Here is a 23,653-nt window from a genome sequence, read left to right on the forward strand (position 1 = left end):
ACTTCCGGTTCCGGTCCCGCCCCCTCGCTCTGTCGCGCGCGCATCCGGCCACTTCCGGTCGCCGGGCTTCCGCCGCGGCCGCTACCTGTCCGCGCTGCCGCCGCCGCCGCCGCTCCGGCCGCGCTCCAGGTGAGGGGGGACCCGGGCCCCCCGCCCCGCGGCCGTTGGGACTCGGGGGTCCCCCGCACCCTGATAGTCCTCGCGGGCGGCCCCGCGGCGGCCCGGGGGCCGGCGGGGCTGCGTGAGTGGCCGGCGGCCGCGCAGCCGGGCCTGCGGCGGGCGCGCCAGTGTCCAGGGGGCTCCTCCCTCCCCCCCCGCGGGGGGGCCTGGCCTGGCCACCCCCGTGGACGCTCTCCCGACTTCCCGACCCTCTTGGACTTGTCTCCTGCCGTCCAGTCCACCTTCCGGCCTCCCCTCCCCTCCGAGGCTGCTGCTGACCAGGCGCTGGCCCCACGCTCCGGCCCCCCCGGAGTGGACAGCGCTTGCGAGGGAGCATCGGGGCGGGAGGAGGGGTGGGGGTCTCCCACGTGGGCGGCCGTCTTGCTTTTCCAGCCCCGTGTCCTCCGTTGCGTGCCCCCCAATCCCCCTCGGGCGAGCAGGTTGAACCCTGAATGACTTCCTGAGTGGTTTTGTGTGTTTTGGGGTTTTTTTTTTTGCATTTTTCCGGATTCAAATGGCACCTGGTCGGCATGTTGTCACGCCCCCATAGCGAATCAAAGACTTGATTGCGATGAGCATGTTGGCATCACTCTCAATCGCCACTTGGTGCTTGCTCCTTTTTGGTTTGGTGTTTTTATTATTATTGTCATCATTATTATTATGGGGGGGCGCGTCTGACTCCTGGCTCGAGGCTCAAGGGGTCCCTCCGGGTGGGCCTCCAAAGTCCTTCTGGGGGCTCAAGCCTTGGCTGACCATGTGTAGGGCAAGTGCCAGTTCCCTCTATACTGTCTCTCCAGCCCCAATACTTGCTCCTTTTTTTTTGGGGGGGGGATGTTGGAGCATCACATCAGCGATGCTCAGGGCTGACTCCTGGCTCTGCACTCAGGAATCACTCCTGGTGGTGCTCGGGGGACCTTATGGGATGCCGAGGATGGAGCCCAGGTTGGCTGTGTGCAAGGCAATCGCCCTCCCCGCTGGACTGTCACCCCGGCCCCCCAATATTTGTTCTTCTATACATCGCAAGTTTCTTTGTTCGTTTGTCTCTCTCCTGGTCCAGGACACAGAAACTCCCCTCCCTCCTTCCAGGGATTGATGAAGCTGCGACCCCAGCCCCTATCCCCACCCCACCCAGACAGATGACTGTTTTCTTAGTCCTTGGATTCCCCTTATTGACTACTCCTTGGGCATGAGTTTGAGTTTGGTGGCCGTGTTCTGAAACTCCCAGTTTTCCATCTGGCTGGAACCTGAAAAACACATACATTCATACGCAGGTGCAGTTGGCATGAGAAAGCAGCCGAGATGTGGGTTCTGTGTCACTGTGCCCTTAGGAGCCCCACCCCCGTGTAGGTGACAACTGGTGCTGGTGTTTGCTGGGGCCCATTCATTCGGTCTGGCACGTGCTCTCTAACTGCAGAGGAAACTCGCAGCAGAGGCTCTTGATCTTTCCCAGGCATCCAGGAGAAGGACTAGGAGTGTTGAAACATGAATTGCCCTGGTCCCTTTCTCTCCAGCCCCAGTTGTGTTTTCTAACAACGCTTTGCCGCTACCGGTCATAACCTGTACTGTCAGCACTGTTGGTTGCATCCTTAACCTCTTGTAAACGTCTCGTATTCTGCATGCCTGCAGAATATGAAGAAATTGTTTCAGCTACTTCCTTTGGACTGGGGAAAGTCCTTTTGAGCTTTTTATTGAGCATTGCAATATTGTTGGAGCAAGTTCTCAGAATTGGAATGCATTTTAATGCAGTTTCTTTTTTTTTTTTTTTTTGGAACATGCTATAAACTTAAAATGCTTATTTTTCACAGTCTGGTCCATTGAAAACACTTTTCCAAATTATTTTCTGACTTACTTTTGCAGATGGATTAAAAACTTTTTGTTATTTTTTGGGGGGGCACCCCTGGTGGTGCTGGGGGATGCTCCTTGCGCAGTGCTGAGGGGACCATGCGTGTCAAGCATTAAACCCTGGGCTTTCTGCATGCAAAACGTGTGCACAGCCTGTTGAACTATGTCCAGTCCCTGAATTCAAAATTTACCTTCCTTCTTACAGTTGGTCTTAATACTGTGAAGAGTCCAGTAAAACATTTAATTGAGTGTGGTATTTGGAATTACGAGGACATTGAGATGAGAAGATCCAGCTCTCTGCCGGGTGTGGGCGGTGAGCTTGTGTAGACCGGTGGGAAGCTGTCTAGGCGAGGCCTTCTTGCTGCCCCAGGCCCGCAGCAGTGTGTCATCTTGGCTGTTTGTAGCTGGATTTGTGGGCCTTACTGATCTCCAGCTCCCAAGCGCCTGTAGGTCCTATTCAAGAGAGCCGGGGGCTCGGGCAGTCAGGAGGCCTTTCAGGTTAGCTGATGTGCCCTCGAGTAGGGGAATTCCTGGTTCCTAACTCGTGAGGGCTGTGCTTGTACAGTCTTCATAAGTGGAGCTGCATAAAAACTGTTCAGCTTGTTAAACATGAAACAAAAAATGGCTATTTACTAGCATAGATCAACTTTCAGGGTTTTTTTTTATTTAAAAAAAAACAATATTTATGACTTACACATCTTAGAGAATTTAATCCTTCTGAGAAACCTCAGAAGCAGGTATACTATTTTTTTTCTTTTTTGGTCACACCCAGCAATGCACAGGGGTTACTCCTGGCTCTGTGCTCAGGAATTACCCCTGGCGGTGCTCAGGGGACCACATGGGATGCTGGGAATCGAACCCGGGTCGGCCGCGTGCAAGGCAAATGCCCTACCCGCTGTGCTATTACTCCAGCCCCTATACTATCTCTTTCTTTCTTTCTTTCTTTCTTTCTTTCTTTCTTTCTTTCTTCTTTTTTACAGATGAGCAAGCTTAGCTTGAATGAATCCAAAGATAAAAAACTGCTGGGGCTGGAGCAATAGCACAGCGGGTAGGGCGTTTGCCTTGCACGCAGCCAACCTGGGTTCGATCCCCAGCATCCCATATGGTCCCCCGAGCACCATCAGTGGTAATTCCTGAGTGCAGAGCTAGGCGTAAACCCCTCTGCATCGCCGGGTGTGACCCAAAAAGCAAAAAAAAAAAAAGTTGCTAAGTCAGGAGGCTTGGGGTCAGAAGCCTCGAGCTGGGCCCTTAGAGTTTGTGTTCTTGAGGGCTCGGCATGCACTGCTTGTCCGGTGTCCAGTGACCGTGGGTGATCCCGGATGCCCCAAGGAGTTGTTAGCCTAAGCCTGCAGAGGATATCGGAGAGGGGGCTCATGGTCGTAGCTTCCTGGTTGAGCGGGATCGGACGGAGTCTTGATAAGGACACACTATGCCAAAGCTTGGGCCATTTTTGCCGCGTTCTCTCTCCTTACCAGCCAGATGTCAAAACATACCTTGGGACGCACGCTGTGTAAAAACAACAGACCTGGGTCCATCTTTCATGTATTCTAATTTGTCACTGTGTTTTCATCCTCCTCTCCAGGCGTTCTTTTCCCTCCTGAAGGAAAGCTGCCTCGTCCCATGCTTCAGGGATGGCGCTCCCTATCATCGTGAAGTGGGGCGGGCAGGAATACTCAGTGACGACGCTTTCAGAAGACGACACCGTGCTGGATCTCAAACAGTTTCTCAAAACGCTTACCGGAGTGTTACCGGAACGCCAGAAGCTACTTGGGCTCAAAGTTAAAGGTAAGACTCTTAGCCCCAAGTTGGATTCCTCACATTTGTAGGTTGTTGGTCGGTTGGGGATTTTGGGGTGGAGGGGGGAGTAGCGGGGGTATGATCTGATTTTCTAGCTTCTAAGTCTTATCCCCCCCGGCGTTTTCTTTGACAGATTCCTAAATCTTTTATGGTGAACGTGAGATTTTAAAGTTCACTTGAAAATACCACCACTAGTAAAGGTTACTTTTCAGTATTGTTTACTTTAGAAGTTGGACGCAAGTCCCAGGTTAAACAAGGTGATTTGTTCCCCGACCCCTGCCTTCCAGCACCACCTTTGCATTATAGCTCAGGCCTTGTTTTCTCCCAGATTACCTTTTCTGCTCCGAAAGAAAAGGTGATTTTAAAATTAATTCGCAACGCTCATCTGAACACATTCTCAGAGTGGCTTAGGTGGTGCTTTCTGTATCATTAACGGGTGAGTTTTAAGAAGCCGCAAAGCTTCAGTTTTGGCACTCCGTAGTCAAGGCTTCCCGGGAACAGCAAAATCAAAACAAGGCATGCATTATTTTTGTTTAGTTAGTTGAGAAGGGCTTTCTTCTAAGGTGGAGTTGGGGCAAAAACAGACCCTGTCTTTACTTGCTACTTCTTGGTGGGTTAAACACTAGTCCAGCGGCAACTGTTCGTTTAAGGAAGAAAATCTGAAATTGCTGTGGAGTCATGCTTGTTTTTTATGATAGGGTTTGGTCTACTGGGACAGGGAACTGGCGCCTGAACTTTAGTGAGAAAACAGTCATTTGCTTGTATTGTAGGCAAACCTGCAGAAAATGATGTTAAGCTTGGAGCTCTCAAACTGAAACCAAATACTAAAATCATGATGATGGGAACTCGAGAGGAGAGCTTGGTAAATGTTTACTTTTGTTACCATTTGTCCCTTTGAAGATATGATACAGTTGTTATGTCATCATTGTACTTGTAAAATTGTCACTTGAGCATTCAACAAAAAACTGCACAGGAAGGTGTTACTCAGCTGAAAACAAATATAGGCAACAAATACAGTCAGCTGTAAGCATAGTAAGTAATGCAGACAGTTCAGCTTAGCATGATAAGCCATGAGCAGAATGATTGAACACGTAACCGTTCCTAGCACGTGTGCTTAAGACACTTGAATGCATATGGTATCTCTCTTTTAATATTGCTCATGAATCTGTTAAAGATAATCCCATGCAACAAAGCCATTTTCTTCTTCATAGGAAGATGTCTTAGGCCCACCCCCTGACAATGATGACGTTGTCAACGACTTTGATATTGAAGATGAAGTCGTTGAAGTAGAAAATAGGTAAGAGCTTCTTCACTAGCAAAGGAGATGAGTTGTAATCTGAGAAAAAGTGGCGTCTTTTTTTCTCCTTTTTCTTTTTAAATTAGGGAAGAAAACCTATTGAAAATTTCTCGCAGAGTGAAAGAGTACAAAGTGGAAATATTGAACCCTCCCAGGGAAGGGAAGAAGCTGTTGGTGCTCGATGTGGACTACACGTTGTTCGGTGAGTCAGCGGGATTGATCCCCCGTTTCCCTTACCCACAGCAACTCTTCTGTTTTTCCTTTTTCTTTATTCTTTCCTTGCAACTTGGAGTTTGCATGAAACACCTGAAAGCTTTTCTTAATTAAAAAATTTACTGACTTGATAGCACAGCGGGTAGGGCGTTTGCCTTGCACGCAGCCAACATGGCCGACCCGAGTTCGATTCCTCCGCCCCTCTCGGAGAGCCCGGCAAGCTACCGAGAGTATTCGATATGCCAGACACAGTAACAACAAAGTCTCCAATGGAGACGTTACTGGGCCCGCTCGAGCAAATCGACGATCAACGGGAGGGCCTTTACCTTTACCTTTACATTGAAGAAAATGCAAGTCAGCATAATAAGAAGCCACCCATAGTCCTAGGCCCTGAGGGTGCCTGTAGCAGCAGGTCCTGACCCTGCTTGTAGCCACTCCTGAGCTGCCATGTGGCTTCCAGGCAGTGTTTGTATATGTCCTTTTCACTTGAACACAGTGAAACATTGGCTGGGACTCACAAGTACTGTGGGTTTTATTTTGTTTTGTTTCGTTTTGTTTTGATTTGCTTAAGTCACATAGTATTTTTGAGTACATCGTAATTTGATCATCAAGTGTTTGTGATCATTTACTTTTACAATTATTTGTATAGTTTTTTGTTCTTTTGTTTCCCATTTTGGGGCCATACCCAGTGGTGCTAGAGCGGGCACCTGGGCTGGAGCGATAGCATAGCGGTAGGGCGTTCGCCTTACAAGCGGCCAACATGGCCGACCCAAGTTCGATTCCTCCGCCCCTCTCGGAGAGCCCGGCAAGCTACCGAGAGTATTGGATATGCCAGACACAGTAACAACAAAGTCTCCAATGGAGACGTTACTGGGCCCGCTCGAGCAAATCGACGATCAACGGAAGGGCCTTTACTTTTACCTTTTACCCAGTGGTGCACAGAGCTAACTCCTGGCTCTGCACTCAGGAATCACTCCTGGCAATGATCGGGGGACCATTAGGGGTGCCAGTGATCGAACCCAGGTTGGCCACATGCAAGGCAAATAAATGCCCTCCCCGCTCTATTGCTCTGGCCCTGTTTACAGATAATGTTTAATATCTTGAGTTTTCTTTCCCTTTAACTGCGTTTGGGACTGGGGCGATGACTCCAAGGATTGGACCACATGCTTGGCATCATGTGTGGGAAGCCATGTTGGAGCCCCAGCGCATAGTTGCCTGAGCTCTGGCTGGGAGCAGCCTCTGTGCATTGCTTGGTGCCAGCCAGTAAACCCCCCCCACCCCACCCCCCACACACACACCCAGAGAAAGATCAGAGTAAGATTTTTCAAAATTATTTATTTTGCATTTTTTTCTTTTTACACTTTTAAGCAATATGGTTTATAAAACTTATTTTTTTGTATGTTACTTTTCTGTATATATAAAACTTGTAGCACTACACCACCAGTGGGTCTTGTGTGTATGTGTGTGTGTGTGTGTGTGTGTGTGTGTTTTCACAAGTGTACACATACACATGCACAATGTTTTTTTTTGTGTGTTGATAAAAAGCATCTTCTAATGTTACGAAGTCTGGGGCTAGAGAGATATTCAGCCACAGAGCCCCTGCCTTGTATACAGCCATCCTGAGTTTGATCCCCTGCATCTCACATTGTGCCCTGAAGCACCTCCAGGAGTGATTCCTGAGCACAGTGCCAGGAATCAGCCCTGAGCACCGCTGGGCATGGCCTGAAAGCGAAAAAGAAAGAAAACAATACTTGGTTAACAACTGCTACTAGAATGTACCTAGTTCTCTGTAATCCTAAACTTCAAATGTATATCTTGAGCTAACATACAGTTATTTTGAAATTTAGTTTTGTGCTTGTTCTGGGGACAACCCAGCTTCCAAATATGCCACATCAGTGACCTTCAATTGTGACATGTCCCCACCTAACACGTATTATTATTTATTATTGTTATTGTTGGGGCCTGTTGTGTTGATGAAATGTGATTGTTTCTGAAAGGTGAAAGGCTAAAAGTGAATAAAAGTGCCCTCACTTTTGTGTGTTTGTTTTTAATTTAATCTCCATGACAGCGTGAGATACACAGTTACAAAGCTGTGCATGATTGGGTTTCAGTCATACAATGTTCCAACACCTATCCCTCCAATGTGCATTTCCCACCAATTTCCCCCAGTTTCTTTCCCGATAGCAGCCTCCCCCTGCCCTCCCCCCCCCCCCCCCCCCCCCCCCCCACACACACACCCTCTCCATGGCAGGCACTTTTCTTCTCTATTTTTGGGCATTATAGTTTGCAACAGAGGTAATGAGAAGTTATTCTGTATATCCCTTTACCTGCTTTCAGCACACTGTTCTTATCCAGAGTGATTGTTTGCGACTATCTCGGTGGTCCCTTCTCTTTCCCAACTGTCTTTTCCCCTCAGCACTTGAGGCAGGCTTCCAGTTTTGTTCCCCTGGCCCTTGTTTCTACTGTCATTGGGTGTCAGTCTCATACTATGTTTTTTTGCATCACCCGAATGAGTGCAGTCATTCTGTCTGTTCCTCTCCTGACGCATTTCACTCAACACGATGCTGTCCATGCCCATCCATTTATAAGCGAATATCATGACTTCACTTTTCCTGGTAGCTGCGCAGTATCCCATTGTGAAGATGTACGTGTACCATAGCTTCTTTATCCTATTATCTGTTCTTGAGCACTCGGGTTGTTTCCAGTTTCTGGCTACTGTGAATAGTGCTTCAGTGAACATACAAGTGCAGATGGCTTTTCTGCAGTGTATTTTTGTGACCCCGGGGTATATTCTCAAGTGATATTGGTGCGTCATATTAAACTAAGAAGCGTCTACACCTCAAAAGAAATGGTGACCAAGATACAAAGACAGCCTGTGGAATGGGAAAAATTATTTACCCAATACCCATCTGATAAGGGGGTTAATATTTGAGCTATGTAAGGCACTGGTAGAACTTTACAAGAAAAAAACATCCAACCCCATCAAATAGTTGGGGAGAAGAAATGAGCATAAACTTCCTCAAAGAAGAAATTCAAATAGCCAAAAGGCACATGAAAAATGCTCTACATCACTAATCATCGGGGAGATGCAAATCAAAACCATGAGATACCATCTCACACCACAGAGACTGGCACACATCAAAAAGAACAAAACCAACCAGTTGCTGGCGCAGATGTGGGGAAAAAGAACTCTCATCCATTGCTGGTGGGAATGCCGACTGGTTCAGCCTTTTTGGAAAACAGTATGGGCATTCCTTCCAAAAACCCGCTTTGTTTTTATTACTTGAAAGTAACATCTGTCCTTTAGAGGGGAAATTAATGTATAGTTTGCTATATAAGCATGAATTCTGGGCATCCTCTTTAGAAATAAAGCAAAATTGATCAGTTAATTTGGTTCATGAAGATGTATCCTCTGCCAGTTTGAAAGATGTTTCTCTGCCAGTGTCCCTCAGTCTGAAGGAGTTAATGTATTGGGTATTTGTACTATTTCATGAATTTCACTGGTATTAAGGCTCATCTGTAATTATAGACTGTTGATAATCTGTGACTGATTTTCTCTTAGACCACAGGTCTTGTGCTGAGACTGGGGTAGAATTAATGCGGCCGTATCTTCATGAATTCCTAACATCTGCATATGAGGATTATGACATTGTTATTTGGTGTAAGCTCTATTTCTTATTTAGAATCTCATAGCTGTAAGATTTTCCTTCTGTTATTTGCTTTTTTAAAATGTGATTGAATATGACCTGTGTTTAAGTATGACAGGTTTTTCATTTAGCAAATTTATGATCAAGCATGTTTACTTTCTTTGCATGGCAGTATAAACTCAGAAACCTAATTAGAAAAAAAATTTAAGAGTGACCTCTTTATTATTATTAGAAAGTGATGTCTGAAGACCAATTGCAACCTTTTTAATTAACTGTGAGTCTTTTTGTGTGTCATTGAGGAATTACCCCCATATTGGTACTAAGATTAGATTTTTTATATCCATAACAAACTCTTGGTCCTATTCCATCTTTCTTGTTACTGTAGATTCCTCAGTCTCTAAAATTTTGGTTTTGTATGCAAGGCGGGTTTTTTTTTTTCTTTTTGTGTGCTAACGACAACTTGGGTACTTTTTGTCTTAAGTAAAGACATGCAGTCTATAAATAATTGAACCCCCGCCATTATTTTTTTGCTTCTGGGCCTCACTCCTGGGGGAGCCATTCCCAGCTCTGTGCTCGGAGGTGTCTCCCTGCAGTACTCAGGGGACGTGTGACGCCGGCTGTCAAGCAGGCCTCCTGCATGCAGAGTACGTGCTTAGCCCTCTGGGCTGTTTCTCCAGCCCCCATTTCCCTTTCCAAGGATTTAATTTGGTAATAGCTACATAGTTTATTCTTAGTAACTTGGGACCAGCAGAACCTGTAGTGCCGAGAAGAGAACTGAATTTTAATATTAGTGATTTCAAACCTGATACCGTCAGATATATCACATAGGTAGACTTACTAATGAATCTGGCTATTAAACGCTGCTAGATTGTCTGCAAGCGATCTGAAGCTAAGTTGCAGCCAGGTAGGGGTGGAGCCACCACTAGGCAAGAGTGTGAGCCCCTGCGAGCATCAAGCAGTGATCTATAGTACTTAAGAAAAATATTTTATAAAAAGCAGCTAGATTCAGGGAGCAGCGCTTTTGCCGAACCTGAAAAATTGCTGATTTCCACTTAGTTACCTTTCGCGTTAACTTGGCATATGACCTGAATCTGCCTCTGCTGACTTTCGGCGCATAGATGAGAATGAAGATAAGGCACCCTAAACTTCAGCGTAGAGCCGATGGAGAATAGCATCGGTGCTGCTTGGCAGAGGCATGTGGGTGTTGGTTTGAGGGCTGGAGAGAGCTGGACGTGTGCTTTGCCCTCGGTTCCTGACACCGTGTGTTTTCCCCAGAGCATGGCCGCAAGTGACCCCCAAGCACAGAACTTGGAGTTGACCCTGGGCATTATTGTGTGGGTGTGGCTGTCCCCCCAACCCTCCCCAAAGAAAGTGATTTTGAGCATCGGTTACTTTCATGTTTTGATTAAAGTTTAAATTTTGTTTTGAAGGCACTAAATTAATTTCTCTATGTACCATCAGTATGCTAGACATTAAGATTTGTGATGCCTTTGGACGTGAGGTCTTGCTTAGAAAACGTGACTGTTTTATACAGAAAATGTTTTTTTCCTATGAAATTTGAAATTTCCATATATATTGTATTTTTATCTTTATGTTTTAGCTGCAACAAATATGAAGTGGATTGAAGCTAAAATGAAAGTAAGTGTTAGAAAGCAGTTTAGTTAAGCATGGTTTGCAACTGTAATTTTCTCTCTAGAGGTCCAAATTATTTTCATTTCTCTTGGAAGCAATTAGGAGGTAATCAAATAGCAGTATTAGGGACAGTTTGCATTGAATACCTATATCTTTCTGAGGAAAAGAGTAGGGTAGAGCTCCCCTTCTTTTTCCCCATATTTTACAATGCTTTCTTTCCCTTCTCTTACCTGGGTGTGTAATCCTGAAAGAAGTACAGATCTCCTAGAGTAGGGAACTGGGAAGTCATCCTGCTTCTGGTTTCTTTTCTCTGGACTAACCTTTATTGACCGAGCAGCGGTTGAAACTTCTGAATTGTTGAGCAGGATTTGGAGGACAGTTGGCATTCTGGGGGAATTAATAGCAGAAGTGTTCAGAAAAATTGGAATCTCTCGCACTGTTTTACTTGAACCACAACAACGTTTGCTTTTTATAGGAACTAGGAGTGAGCACAAACGCCAACTATAAGATCACTTTCATGTTGGACAGTGCTGCCATGATAACGGTGCATACTCCACGCAGAGGACTCATAGACGTAAGAGGTCACTTTATTTCTGTTTAAAGACACGGTTATCTGGGGCCGGAGCAATAGTACAGCGGGTAGGGCGTTTGCCTTGTTCTGTCAGGAAAGGGTCTGGCTAATTGTCTCTCATGATGGCCACGCCGTGTTTCTGAGGAGAAGGGCGGTGGGGAATAGGCCAACGTCCTTAAGGAAGATGCAGGAAGATGCAAAGCCTAGCCTGCGTCCTGCGTGAATAGCAGATAAATGAGAACAGTGAGAGGGTGCGAGATGGTGCATGTACTTCTGGGGTAGTCCGCGCCGCGTGCCCCCCAGTCCGCGTGGGGCTTGTACAGGCCATTAGGAGTAAAGACATGAGAACCGCTCCTTGCTGTTTGAATTGGGGACAACTTTGCACACTGGAAACGTTTGGGGAGATTACACTGTAAACATTGAAGAGTGCAGGGATTACCTAAAATCTATATGAGAAATGCTGTGTACATTGGGGTTTAAAATGTATTACCTACTGACGTCGTACATTTACCAAATACAAGCAGTGAAACACTTGGGATATAGGAATATGTATTTATAGTCGTGAAGAGTTAGTGGAATAAAAAAGGTAAATCCTGGTGCTGGAGAGATGTTCTCTGACAGACAAGCATCCCCATGCGTCTGCGTGGGCCTGTCCGGAGTTCCCAGGCTGCGCCCCAGGTCCAGGTGCTGCCACTACAAGGTCCCCTAAAAGTGCTTGGCAGAAGTGACCCACAAGCACAAAGTTGGGAATAGCCCCGAATCACTGCCAGATGTGGCCCCCAAACTGAAATAAAGCCTTAATATGCAACAGAAGGAAATTGACTTTTTTCATGATACATCACGAAAGTAAAAGTATTTTGGGTGTCAGTGTTTGTAAACTGTTAGAAAACAGTTGCTGAATCTTGGTTCAGGGTTCCCTTTAGCAAAGGCCCTCTGGGCTGGAAGGAGACTGCAGCGAGTCGATCAGGAGTCAGTCCTGAGCACTGAGCACAGTCGCGTTGCCCAAACACTCTCTCCAACCCCCAGTATTTTAAAATCCTGTATCAAAAGCCTGGCACTTTGCCCATCACTCAAGTTTTCTAGTTTTAAAAAAGATCACAGGTGGCTTAAGATTATTTTATTGGGGGCCATAGGACCTGTGGCACTTGCCCTGTATGCGGCCAGCCAACCTAGGTTAGATTCTCAGCACCTCATATCACCCCTCAATCACCACCAGGAATGAGCCCTGAGCACAGAGGCAGGAGTCAGTCCTGAGCATCGCCCGGTGTGCCCCCCCCCCCAAAAAAAAAGGGAAAGGAGATTATCAGTGGGGGCTCCCTGGCAGGGCTTAGGGATTTGGGGGGCCAATTCTGGTGCTACTCAAGGCCAGCTGGCTGAAACCTAGGGGCGAGAGCCAAAGTCCAGTGGGGCGGGCGTTTGCCTTGCCAATCCAGATTCGATATCCGGCATTCCATAAGATCCGCCAAGCACCGCCAGGAGCGATTCCTGAGCATTGCCAGGTATGACCCAAAGCCAAAAAAATTAAGAAAAGTAAAGCTGGGGCTGAGTGAGAGTGCTCCTCGGGCCATGCAGTGACAAGGGCCACCAGGGCCACCGCAGCAGGGCAACAAGGCCATGCTGTGCAGTTATTGAACCAGGCTCCTGTGCGTCTGCGCCCTAATTCCTGTGCTATTGCCAGTCCCTAGATTCTTCCAAAATGTTATTCATTCGGCCTGGAACGATGGCACAGCAGGGAGGGTGTTTTCCTTGGACACGGGTGATCCAGGTTCTATCTCTGGCATCCCACATCGTCCCTCGAGCACAGGATCCTGAGTGCAGAGTCAGAAGGAACCCCTGAGCATTGAAGGGTGTGACCCCAAAAAACTAGCAAAAAAATATTTTTTTGATTCTAGGTCAAGATATTCCATATTGATGCCATGAGACATTTTATGAGGGAGATAGGCCGGGCCAGAGCCATAGTACAGCGGGGAGGGTGCTTGCCTTGCACGTGACCAACCCAGATTCCATCCCCGGCACCACAAATGGTTCCCTGATCCCGCCAGGAGTGATCCCTGAGCTCAGAGCCAGGAGTCAGCCCCGAGCACCACTCAGTGTGGCCCCCAAACACGAACGAGACACCGAGAGCCCCCTCAGCTGCTGACTCTGCAGGATGATTCCAGGAGGTCCCCTGGGCCCTGGCGGCTTCACATAGCGTCACCCCTAGCATTAGGGCAGTGCTGCTAGGTATCTTTTTAACAAAGTGGGTGAGCTGTTGATAAGGCTTGAGTTAATTCTAGACTTCTATTCTAAGGTAAAGCCTCTTGGTGTTATATGGGGAAAGTTTTCGGAGTTTTACAGCAAAAAAAACACCATTATGTTTGATGACATAGGAAGAAATTTTCTAATGAACCCGCAGAATGGACTCAAGGTAAGACCCAGTTTACTTGCTACTTACATGATTGCATGGTAGAGCTTTAAGCACTATTGAATTTCACAGAATTTCATAAGGACTGTGTTTGGGAACCGTAAGTACTTGAGTGAACTCCGGTGAACATGGACAGCCAGCAGTGCTCAGGGATGGCTCCCAGTCCACTGCTCGGGCGACTCCTGGCAGTGCCTCGGAGCGGTCCTAGGGATCCAGCCCTGCCCTTCTGCTGGTAGAGCGTTATTACATCCCACTGAGTGCGTTCCAGCCCGAGACAATTTCCGTTCTTGTGTTAAAATCACTGAAGAAAGTCCCTAAAAATCTGTAGGGTGCCACCCCTCAAAAATCTAAACCAGGAATGAAGCATTACAAGGTAGCCTCTCTCAACATGTTCCCCTTTAAAACCTCTTTTAAAGTCTTCTTGGGGCTGGAGCAATAGTACAGTAGGGAAGGTGTTTGCCTTGCACACAGCTGGATCCAGGTTCGAACCTCAGCACCCTCCCCAAGCCCACCAGGAATGATGTCTGAGCACAGAGCCAGGAGTAAGCCCTGAGCATTGCTGGGTGTGGCTCAAAAACCAAAAGAAGAAAAAAATCATTTCGTTAGTCCTTAATTCATAAAAATCTTTCTTTGGTGAGCGTGTGAGTCCCTCGGTTCAAACCAAGGACCTTGTATGTGAAAAGCATGTTTTTAACCACAGAGCAGCATAGCTGATCATGTATTTGATTGTATTTGAGCTGATGTCTTGAAGCCGGAAATACTCCATAGAGAGTGTACCGTAAAGTATACCATATAAAGTATAACATATTCTAAGTGCTCCTTTTAGCATATACCATAAAGAAGGCAGGTTAAAAAGGAGAGAGAGAACAAAAGGGAATGCCCTGCCACAGGGGTGGGATGGGATGGGGGGTAGGGGGGATGGGAAGGATGTTGGGAGCATTGGAGGTGGGGAATGGGCACTGGTAGAGGGATGGGTACTCGATCATTGTATAACTGAAACTCAAGCACGATAGTTTGTACGTCTACAACCTCATGGTGTTTCACTCATAAAAATTAAAAAAAAAAAAGAAGGCAGGTTAAATGAATAATTTGACAGAATGGTTTAAAGTTAACGTGATAACAATTGCCCACGTTATCACGTTAACTGTCCGAGACTCCACGTGTACCAGGCGCATCGCCCACACACCCACCCTCAACTGCTGGGCGTGGCCCCTTCTGAGAGAAACAGATAATTTTCCTTACTAATTACAGCCTTCCATTCTGTATATTTTTGTTCTAAGCTTAGAAAAATAGGGACTGGAGAAAGCACAGCAGGTAGGGCGCTTGCCTTGCACGTGGCTGAACTGGATTCTGTCCCCGACACCCACTATGGTCCCCCGAGCCCCACCAGGAGTGAGCCCTGAGTGCAGAGCCAGGAGTTAGCCAGGAGCACCGCCGGAGTGTGTGCCCAGACACCAAAAAAGAAAGGAAAATGCAGCTAATCTTTTTACAGAAAAAAATGAAAATTAAAGATAATTTTTGGAGACTTTAATAATTAAGATGCTTTTAAATATGGATGAAGAAAGGTTCTATTTATGCATAATGATACCTTAGAGCCCTAAAAAAATTGTATCGAAGAATCCTGAAATGAAAAGGGTCAGAAATTCATTTCACTCCCCTGTTAGATCAAGCATGTGTTTAAGCTGGCTTGCACAGAGGAGTGAAGTTACTTTATTGGTTAGAAGCAGTTTGGAATAAGGGATGGGGGAAGCCTAAGAGTTTTGCAGGGTGGAGTAGCCGGGTGGCGTCAGTTGAGGGGAAGTGGCCAGGGTGCGACTGTTCGGGTACCGGAACCAGGTGTCTGCAGTGACAGGAGAGCATCACTGTTGACGTGGGACCGTGATGCTCTGTCAGACCGAGCTCAGAGCGCCGACACCCCAGCAGGCACTCCGAGCTGCTCTGTTGGAAGAGATTCGTGCCCTGGTCTGGAGCGATAGCACAGCGTTTGTCTTGCGTGCAGCCAACCTGGCCGAGCCGGGTTCGATTCTTCCGCCCCTCTCGGAGAGCCCAGCAAGCTACCGGTGACTATTCCATATGCCAAACATAGTAACAACAAGTTTCAGAGTGGAGAAGTTACTGGGCCTGCTCGAGCAAATCGATGAACAACGGGAGGACAGTGACAGTGTCCCTTATGCGGTGGGAGGTGCTCACGGTGTCTGTTTCCTGCTAGATAAGACCATTCATGAAGGCACACCTGAATCGAGAAAAGGACAAAGAGCTCCTGAAACTAACACAGTACCTCAAGGAAATAGCCAAGTTAGACCACTTTTTGGACCTAAATCACAAGTACTGGGAGAGGTAAGTGCCAGCTGCTGGCTTCATCTTTAGGCGTTAATGAGCCAAAACTCTTGGGTTTTGACTTAACATGGGTGAATTCTGACTATTTTCGAATTCTGATACATCTTTCCTGAGACCATTTCCCTGTTCCATCTTTACCCGGGAGTTACTCTTCCTCCTTTCCATTGTGACCTCGGACTCACTGTGTCCCCTTTCATCTAAGCTCATTGGTGTTGAACCTGCATCTCTTTGGCCTTTCTCAGCGGAGGGGGCCTGAGAGTGTCGCATTAGGACAGCCGGCGACAGGTGTCACTGTTCCATAGACTATCTGGAACCATGGCGTGCACTCGCCTGCCGTGAGGAGTGGGCAGTGTTGATGTTTGTGACCTGTCGGGAGCAAGGAGACCCGAAAATGTGGCTCCGGTAGTAGAACGGGGCAGCTGCTTTGCCTTTGCTGCGTCCCCAACGTGACCCAGGCCGGGGTGGACTCCTGCCACGCCCATGCACGGAGACCAGGCGGGGAGGCAGGGAACGTGCTCCGGCGTCTTCCCGCTCAGACCTTCACAGCTTTGCGGGGGCGGGACGTATAGTGGGGAGGGCACTTGGCTTGCATGCCACTGACCCAGGTTTGATCCCGGCACTCCGTAGGGTCCCTGCAGCCCTGCTGGGAGTGATCTCTGAGCACAGACAGGTGGCTCAGAAAAAAGACAAAAGGATCTGTTTTGTGGGGGAGGCAGTGGTTGGGGCCACACCCACTACCCCAGCTCAGTGCTCAGGGACTGAGCACTCTCGGTAGTGCAGGGCATTGAGGCAGGATTGCCCACGCGCCAGGCCAGCACCTTAAGCCCTGTGCCATCTCTCCAGCCTGCCGAGGATCAGCAGTTCGGGGGGCTGTGTGGCAGGCACTTGTGGTGTGAATTTGGGGGCGGGGGGCAAGGCTCTCCGGCTCTGCAGGATGCAGTGTTCGGCCCCTCCCTCCCCGGAGTCTAGTCCGTCCTCATGAGACCGGCAGAACACACTTCCCTCGGGGCTAGACGCCCGTCCCGGAGCGTGGCCCAGCGGGCTTGCTCGGCCAATTCCCCTCTTGACTTCTTTCCTTTCTCATTCGGAGTCTTGCGTTGTGCCCGCTGTGTTTATCTGAGAAAAACAAGCTAGTAGCAGGGAGTCGAAGTTTATTTCTACTTCATAGACTCCCTGTGGCATTCGGAAGCAAGGCAGCACGCAGGCCCCGAGCCGTGTGTTTCTCCACCTTTTGCCCAGCGCCTGAGGAATCCGACTGCTCTTACAAGACCCCTTCCCAGGGTGCTGTGACGGCTTAATTAGTCACTTCTTGTATCCATGAAACGCTTACGGGCCGTGCCAGGAGCTCTCTCAATGAGCGGGTGCCCTGGTGATCTGCCAGGGCCGCTCGCCCTGGAACCTTTGCCCTTAAACGCCTGTCCTTGGGGAGGGGAGTGTCACCGTGAGGAGCACGACAGAGCCAAGATGTTTTTATTTGATCTCCTGCAGGTACCTCTCGAAGAAGCAAGGCCAGTAGTGACAGGTTACACCAGTTCTCACTGAAGACACTCGCCATCCAGGAACTTCTTGCTTTTCTGCTAGAAATCATTACGGTAGTGCTGGGCACTGAAGCAAAATATCAGACTGCTTATTACTTGGTCTTCCAGTTTTTTGGTAAATTTTATTTTATATTTTTTGAAGATCATAGCAATATGCAAAAAAAAAAATCTTTCTCCCTCTTCCCCATCTCAGCATACCGTTTAACTTTTGAAAACTGTTTTCTCCAGTGTTGAATACGGAGTCATCCTCACCCCCCCACCCCCCACTCCAACACGCAAAGTAGACCAAAAAAAATGACACTCAGCAGTGTCATTTTGTGAGTTTGGAAACAAGTTCCGTCTGTGTTTTTGTCTCACTGTGTTGTTTTCTGACAAGATCTAAGACCCATTTCAAAATTGCTACTTTAACCTTTAAAAAAAAAGTTTGGGGTGCCATAGCAATAGTACAGCGGGTTGGGGACTTGACTTCCAAGTGGCTGACTTGGGTTCGGTCCCTGGCGTGTCGTATGAGCACCCTAAGCCCCGCCAGGAGTGATCCCTGAGTGCAGAGCCAGGAGTCAACCCTGAGCACCACCGGGTGTGGTGCCCTCCCCACCCCCCCACCCCCAAACAAAACAAACAAAAATTTTCGACTCAGAAACCTACATTTCGTAAGCTTACATCATCAAGAACCTTTTCCTTCATCTGAGGGACAGTTTCTCCTCTGTCCCGCGCTGCTGACAGCCCTGACTTAGAAGCTGTCTCCGTGTGGTCTGTGTGTGTCAGTGTTCTCAGAGTGAAACTGGCAGATGTCAGCTGTGATGCCAGCGCGTCCTAGTCTGCGAACTAGAAACCACCACACCGAAGCATAGAGGGAGCAACGAGGCTGCGTTTGTCTTGGCGGCTAAGGAGAAGCGTTTCTGCCGAGATCATTGTCTCCTTCAAAAGCAGTGAATGCCAACACATTTTTAAATGGTCTGTATTGCTGAATTAGCCCTGGGGTGGGGGGAAAAAAGCATGAAGAAGTTTTTGTTCTACTCTAGCTGTATCGTGTCTAAGTGCGAACGTTATTTCGGTGAAATCCCAAGCCGTAAGATGTTTGAAGACATTATTTGCAACGCTTAACGCCTGCAGATTCGTAACGTGACCACTGTTCTGTGTTGCTAGTTTTGCTTTCTACGGTTCTTGTATTTGAAAGGAACCTGATCCTTTCGAATAAACACGGTGTATATTGTTCTTATGGGACTATTTCAGTGGTGTAAATAATAAATACCTTTTCTTACAACACTCGGCCTGTGCTCTGTGTCAGCCTCGGCTGTGGAAGCCCAGCCCAGTGGGTGCAGGGCGACTCCAGTCCACGAGCGCCCAGTCAGGGTTGGCTCATTAGGACGCATTGGCTGGCTTCATTCTCACGCGCTCCATGTTCTCCAGAAGATAAACTGATAAACTGTGACAAGGCTGCACACTGTGGAAGGGTTGGAGAGCCTCTAGATAATTCGAGTGACCCAATTAAAATGTATTTCTTAATCATGAGACTACATTTGCATCTTTGAGATGGACTAGGAGATTGTAGAGGATCCAGTTCACCTCTTTAAAGGAAGTTTCCTGGGGCTGGAGTGATAGCACAGCGGGTAGGGTGTTGGCCGACCCAGGTTCGATTTCCAGCATCCTGTATGGTCCCCTGAGCACCACCAGGAGTGATTCCTGAGTGCAGAGCCAGGAGTAACCCCCCTGTGCATCACCCCGTGTGACCCAAAAAGCAAAATAAATAAACAAATGAAGGAAGCTTCCTGGGGCTGGAGTGATAGCACAGAGGGGAGGGCGTTTGCCTTGCACACGGCCGACCCGGGTTCGATTCCCAGCATCCCATAGGGTCCCCTGAGCACCGCCAGGAGTAATTCCTGAGTGCAGAGCCAGGAGTAACCCCTGTGCATTGCCGGGTATGACCAAAAAAGCCAAAAAAAAAAAAAAAAAGGAAGCTTCCTTGTTGGAGGGTTCCACCCGGCTCTGCTCAGGGCTTATTCCTGATTCTGTGTTCATGGGTCATTCTGGGTGGGGCCCTAGGGACCATCCTCCATCCAGGGGGCCCAGAGTGGAACCTGGGTCAGCAGTATGCAAGACAGGCGCCCTACCTGCTGTGCTCGCCAGGTGGCCCACAGCGACAGACTGGGCGCAGAGGAGAGTGGGGCGGGGGTGAGGGGTGGGCATGTGGCACCGGGGGTCTCACTGGGCCTCACTGCTACTAGGCATGTGCGGTATCCCTTGGGCTGGCTATGTCCTCCACACTGGCTTGACCCTTTTAAGGAAGCGGAAGGCTTAAAACAATTTAAACAGATACAATTTTGTAAAAAGCAGATTTGTCTAAATTGCTGTAATCTGAAACCCCCACATGAGCAAGCATCTGCAAGTGAAGTAGGCTTTGGGGGAACTGTATTTTGCCATTAGGTGGAGCCCAAGCCAACGTTTATTAGTCACAACACTAAATTAAGCAATTTTGGAGAAATGTCCCTGTCAGCTGACTGAGATCACGCGTGGTTGTGTGAATAATACTCCCAGAGTGGGAGTTTATTTTTTTTTTTATTTTATTACTATTTTTTGCTTTGGGGCTATATCCAGTGGTACTCAGAGGCTGTTATTGGACCAGAGGCAAGTGCTATACCTGCCATCCAGCCTCTTGGGATAGGGTGGGAGGTGTGGAAGGGCAACATCTGGTGGTGCTCAGGGGTAACTGAGTCTCAGCACTCAGGAATCACTCCTGGCAGTGCTCAGGGGACTATATGAGGTTCCCAGGATCAAACTGGGGCTGGCTATGTGCACAGCAAACTCCTTACCCACTGTACTATCTGTCCAGCCCCTCTCTATTGCTTTGTTTTTAAATGATAGTTGATTGCCCGGGCTGGAGCTATAGCACAGATGGTAGGGCGTTTGCCTTCTACGCAGCAGACCTGGATTCAATTCCTCTGGTCCTTTCGGAGAGCCCGGCAAGTACCCAGAGTAGCACTGTAGCACTGTCCTCCCGTTGTTCATCGATTTGCTTGAGCGGTCCCAGTAACGTCTCCATTTTGAGACTTGTTGTTACTGTGTTTGGCATATCGAATACATCACGGGGAGCTTGCCGGGCTCTGCTGTGTGGGCGAGATACTCTCAGTAGCTTGCTGGACTCTCCGAGAGGGGCGGAAGAACCGAACCCAGCTTGCTTGGGCTGGCTGCGCGCAAGGCAAACGTACTACCACTGTGCAATTCTCCAGCCCCAGTGCCCAGAGTAATAATAAAAATGTGACTAATGAATAAACTGAGGGTTTGTCTCAAAGAACAAATGGTTAGTTTTTTCTAAACTCAACATCAAAAGCCACTAAATCTTGTTAGCTGGGTTAATAACCTAAGAAGTATCACTTAGGTATTTATGTATGAATATCCTGGTGTGGGGCTGGAGTGATAGCACAGCAGGGAGGGCGTTTGCCTTGCACGCGGCCGACCCGAGTTCATACCAGCATCCTGTATGGTCCCCTGAGCATCGCCAGGAGTACTTCCTGAGTGCCAAGCCAGGAGTAACCCCTGTGCATCACCAGGTGTGACCCAAAAAGCAAAAAAAAAAAGATAAGAAAAGAAAATCCTGATGTTTGGAAGTACTTTGGAGAAGCTGTGTGGATTGTCAAGGGAGGTGTGATACCATATATCATGTAGGTCTAGAAACATGTCAACTTTCATCCAATCAGTGATGTTCTATCTAGAATCTAGAAATGTTAAGGTCAGCCACACTAATCATTGTTTTAAAACTCTTTGGTTGTTTTTTTGTTTTGTTTTTTGTGATTTTTTTTTTCTCTCTGCTTTTTGGGTCACACCCGGTGATGCTCAGGGGTTACTCCTGGTTCTGCACTCAAGAATTACTCCTGGCACTTAATGCAGAACCCAGCAGCTTGGAGCAGAAAAGTGAACAGACTATGCGTTAATCCAGGCCATCATGTCTGCCCGGAGGGGAAAGGGTGTAGCCCCATTCGCCCTCTCCTCTCTGGAAAGAAAGGTGGCGGCCGCATGGGAGCCTTGTGGACAGCAGGTATGAGCCGGGGGTGTGGGGGCAACTAAAACCTCATGGGAAGGGGGGCGTTTCGGTCCGCCCTTCATGCCCTACCGAGGTCACTAGTTGCCCCCCACGAGCGGCTCTCCGGCACGGCCACGACTCCAGAGCACAAACCAATTTCTTAATTATCTGACTTTCAGTAGAAATACTTCCAGGGTCAATAAGTAAAATAGCAGAAATCCAAAACCAACATTTAATTCTTGAACCCAGCTGTAGAAAGCAAATCACTTCACAATGCTTTTTCAGCATGTCTGATTTGGGCGGGGGGTAAACTCTAAATAATAGTGGTGAATCTTTTATTGAAACAATGAATCTAATCAAAGCAGATAGAGTGCTAACTAGAATTCATCTGCCTCACAGGGACTGGGAGGGGTGGGGGGTGGGGTTTTATTGGGGTTCTTCGTGGTAAAAAATAAGTATTGGTAAAGGGAAATGTGTTTGATATTTGCATGACTGAGACCTAAACCTGAAAGCTTTGTAACTTTTCCCACATTGATTCAATAAATAAATAAATTTAAACAAAACAAAAAAAAGAATTACTCCTGGCAGTGCTCGGGGGACCCTATGAGATGCTGGGAATCAAACCCGGGTTGGCCGTGTGCAAAGCAAATGCCCTACCCACTGTGCTATCGCTCCAGCCCCATCTTTAAAACTCTTTGGAAGAAAGAACTCTTCCATGTAGAGCAGTTCCTGATTAAGACATTGATTTCTAACTGAAAAGTTTTACGAGTTGAATCTATGATTTGTAAGGCCATAAAGTCCTTGGAGCCAGAGAGCTGGTACAGCAGGGAGGGTACTTGCCTTTCAGGCGGCCAACCCAGGGTCTACCCCCAGCATCCTCCAGGTTCCCCCAAACCCTTCAGAGAGACCCCTGAGCACAGAGCCAGGAGTCAGCCCTAAGCACGGTGCTGGTTGTGGCCCCAAAACAGAGCAAAACAAAAATGCAGACCTTAAGAAGTCTCAAAATTCATTTATTTATGTAACCACCCAAGTGGTTACAACTACAATAAACACAAATTATACTGTGTAGAATTGGTGTTACTCACTGCCAAACCCATGACTTCAGTAATCCGTCACTGTCACTGTATCACTGTCCTCCCGTTTCATCGATTTGCTCAAGCGGGCTCAGTAACGTTGTGAGACTTGTTACTGTGTTTGGTATATCGAATAGGTCACGGGGAGCTTGCCAGGCTCTGCCGTGTGGGCGAGATACTCTCGGTAGCTTGCCGGGCTCTCCGAGAGGGGCGGAGGAATCGAACTCGGGTCAGCCCTGTTGGCTGCGTGCAAGGCAAATGCCCTACCTGCTGTGCTATTGCTCCAGCCCTCAGTAATCCATAGACGTTATTATTAAAATGAGATAAGCGAGCCAGGTCAAAGGTCGAGGCTGTTGGGCAGTGTTTTCCTCAGGGGAAAGTTTGGTTTTTAAGTGACAATCCCTAAAAAAGCCAAGTTTGCCTTCCAGTCACTTTCCTTGTATGTATCCGAGACATAAAACAAAAATAGCTGCAGTTTCTGATTTTATTTAGGTACATGAATATTCATAGTAGCAGTGCTCACGATAGCCAAACAATATGACGTTGAACCCAAAATGCCCATCAACCAGTGAAGGATAAACAAAATGTCATCAGTTTGTCGCTGCGGTGGAACATTCAACAATGCAGAGAATGAAGTGCACCAACACGTGTAATGACGAGGCCTTGCTCCATCATGCTCAGTGATAGGAAGTTAGCAAGGCCTGCATCTTGTATGAATCCGTTTATGAGACAACCGTGGGATAGGCAATCCACCCGGGCATGGAGTTGAGATGTAGTTGCCTAAGGCTTGAGGTGTGGGGGGTGGAGGGCGTGGAAGATCGGCATGGGGGTAGGGGGTGATAGTTCACAGATGTAGGCATTCCTTCGGGAGTACTGACAGCAGCCTCAATTGTGGTGATGCATGTACAACTGAACTGTGTGCTTTGAACCACCCACTCTAGTCGTATGTCAATCGTACTCATTATTACTATAAAAAAAAAGCAAAAAAACTAAGTAGGGGCTGGAGAGATAGCACAGTGGGTAGGACGTTTGCCTGGTACGCGGCTGACCCGGGTTTGATTCCCAGCAGCCCATATGGTCCCCTGAGCACAGCCAGGAGTAACTCCTGAGTGCAGAGCCAAGGGT

The 23,653-nt window shown here is 47.9% G+C and overlaps 1 protein-coding gene across 1 annotated transcript; it reads left to right on the top strand.

Moving 5' to 3' along the window:
- The first annotated feature begins 47 nt into the window (after positions 1 to 47).
- On the top strand, positions 48 to 18,703 carry UBLCP1 (ubiquitin like domain containing CTD phosphatase 1). Its single transcript, XM_056107975.1, has 11 exons — positions 48 to 129; positions 3,584 to 3,786; positions 4,569 to 4,660; positions 5,010 to 5,095; positions 5,182 to 5,297; positions 8,871 to 8,969; positions 10,556 to 10,593; positions 11,063 to 11,161; positions 13,449 to 13,565; positions 15,772 to 15,899; positions 17,388 to 18,703. The coding sequence occupies exons 2-11, from the start codon at positions 3,633 to 3,635 to the stop codon at positions 17,413 to 17,415; spliced, it is 957 nt and encodes a 318-aa protein (XP_055963950.1). The 5' UTR covers positions 48 to 129; positions 3,584 to 3,632; the 3' UTR covers positions 17,416 to 18,703.
- Positions 18,704 to 23,653: the final 4,950 nt, after the last annotated feature.

This window comes from Sorex fumeus, unplaced genomic scaffold (genome assembly GCF_029834395.1).
Source record: "Sorex fumeus unplaced genomic scaffold, SorFum_2.1 ptg000187l, whole genome shotgun sequence".
Taxonomy (NCBI): Eukaryota; Metazoa; Chordata; class Mammalia; order Eulipotyphla; family Soricidae; genus Sorex; species Sorex fumeus.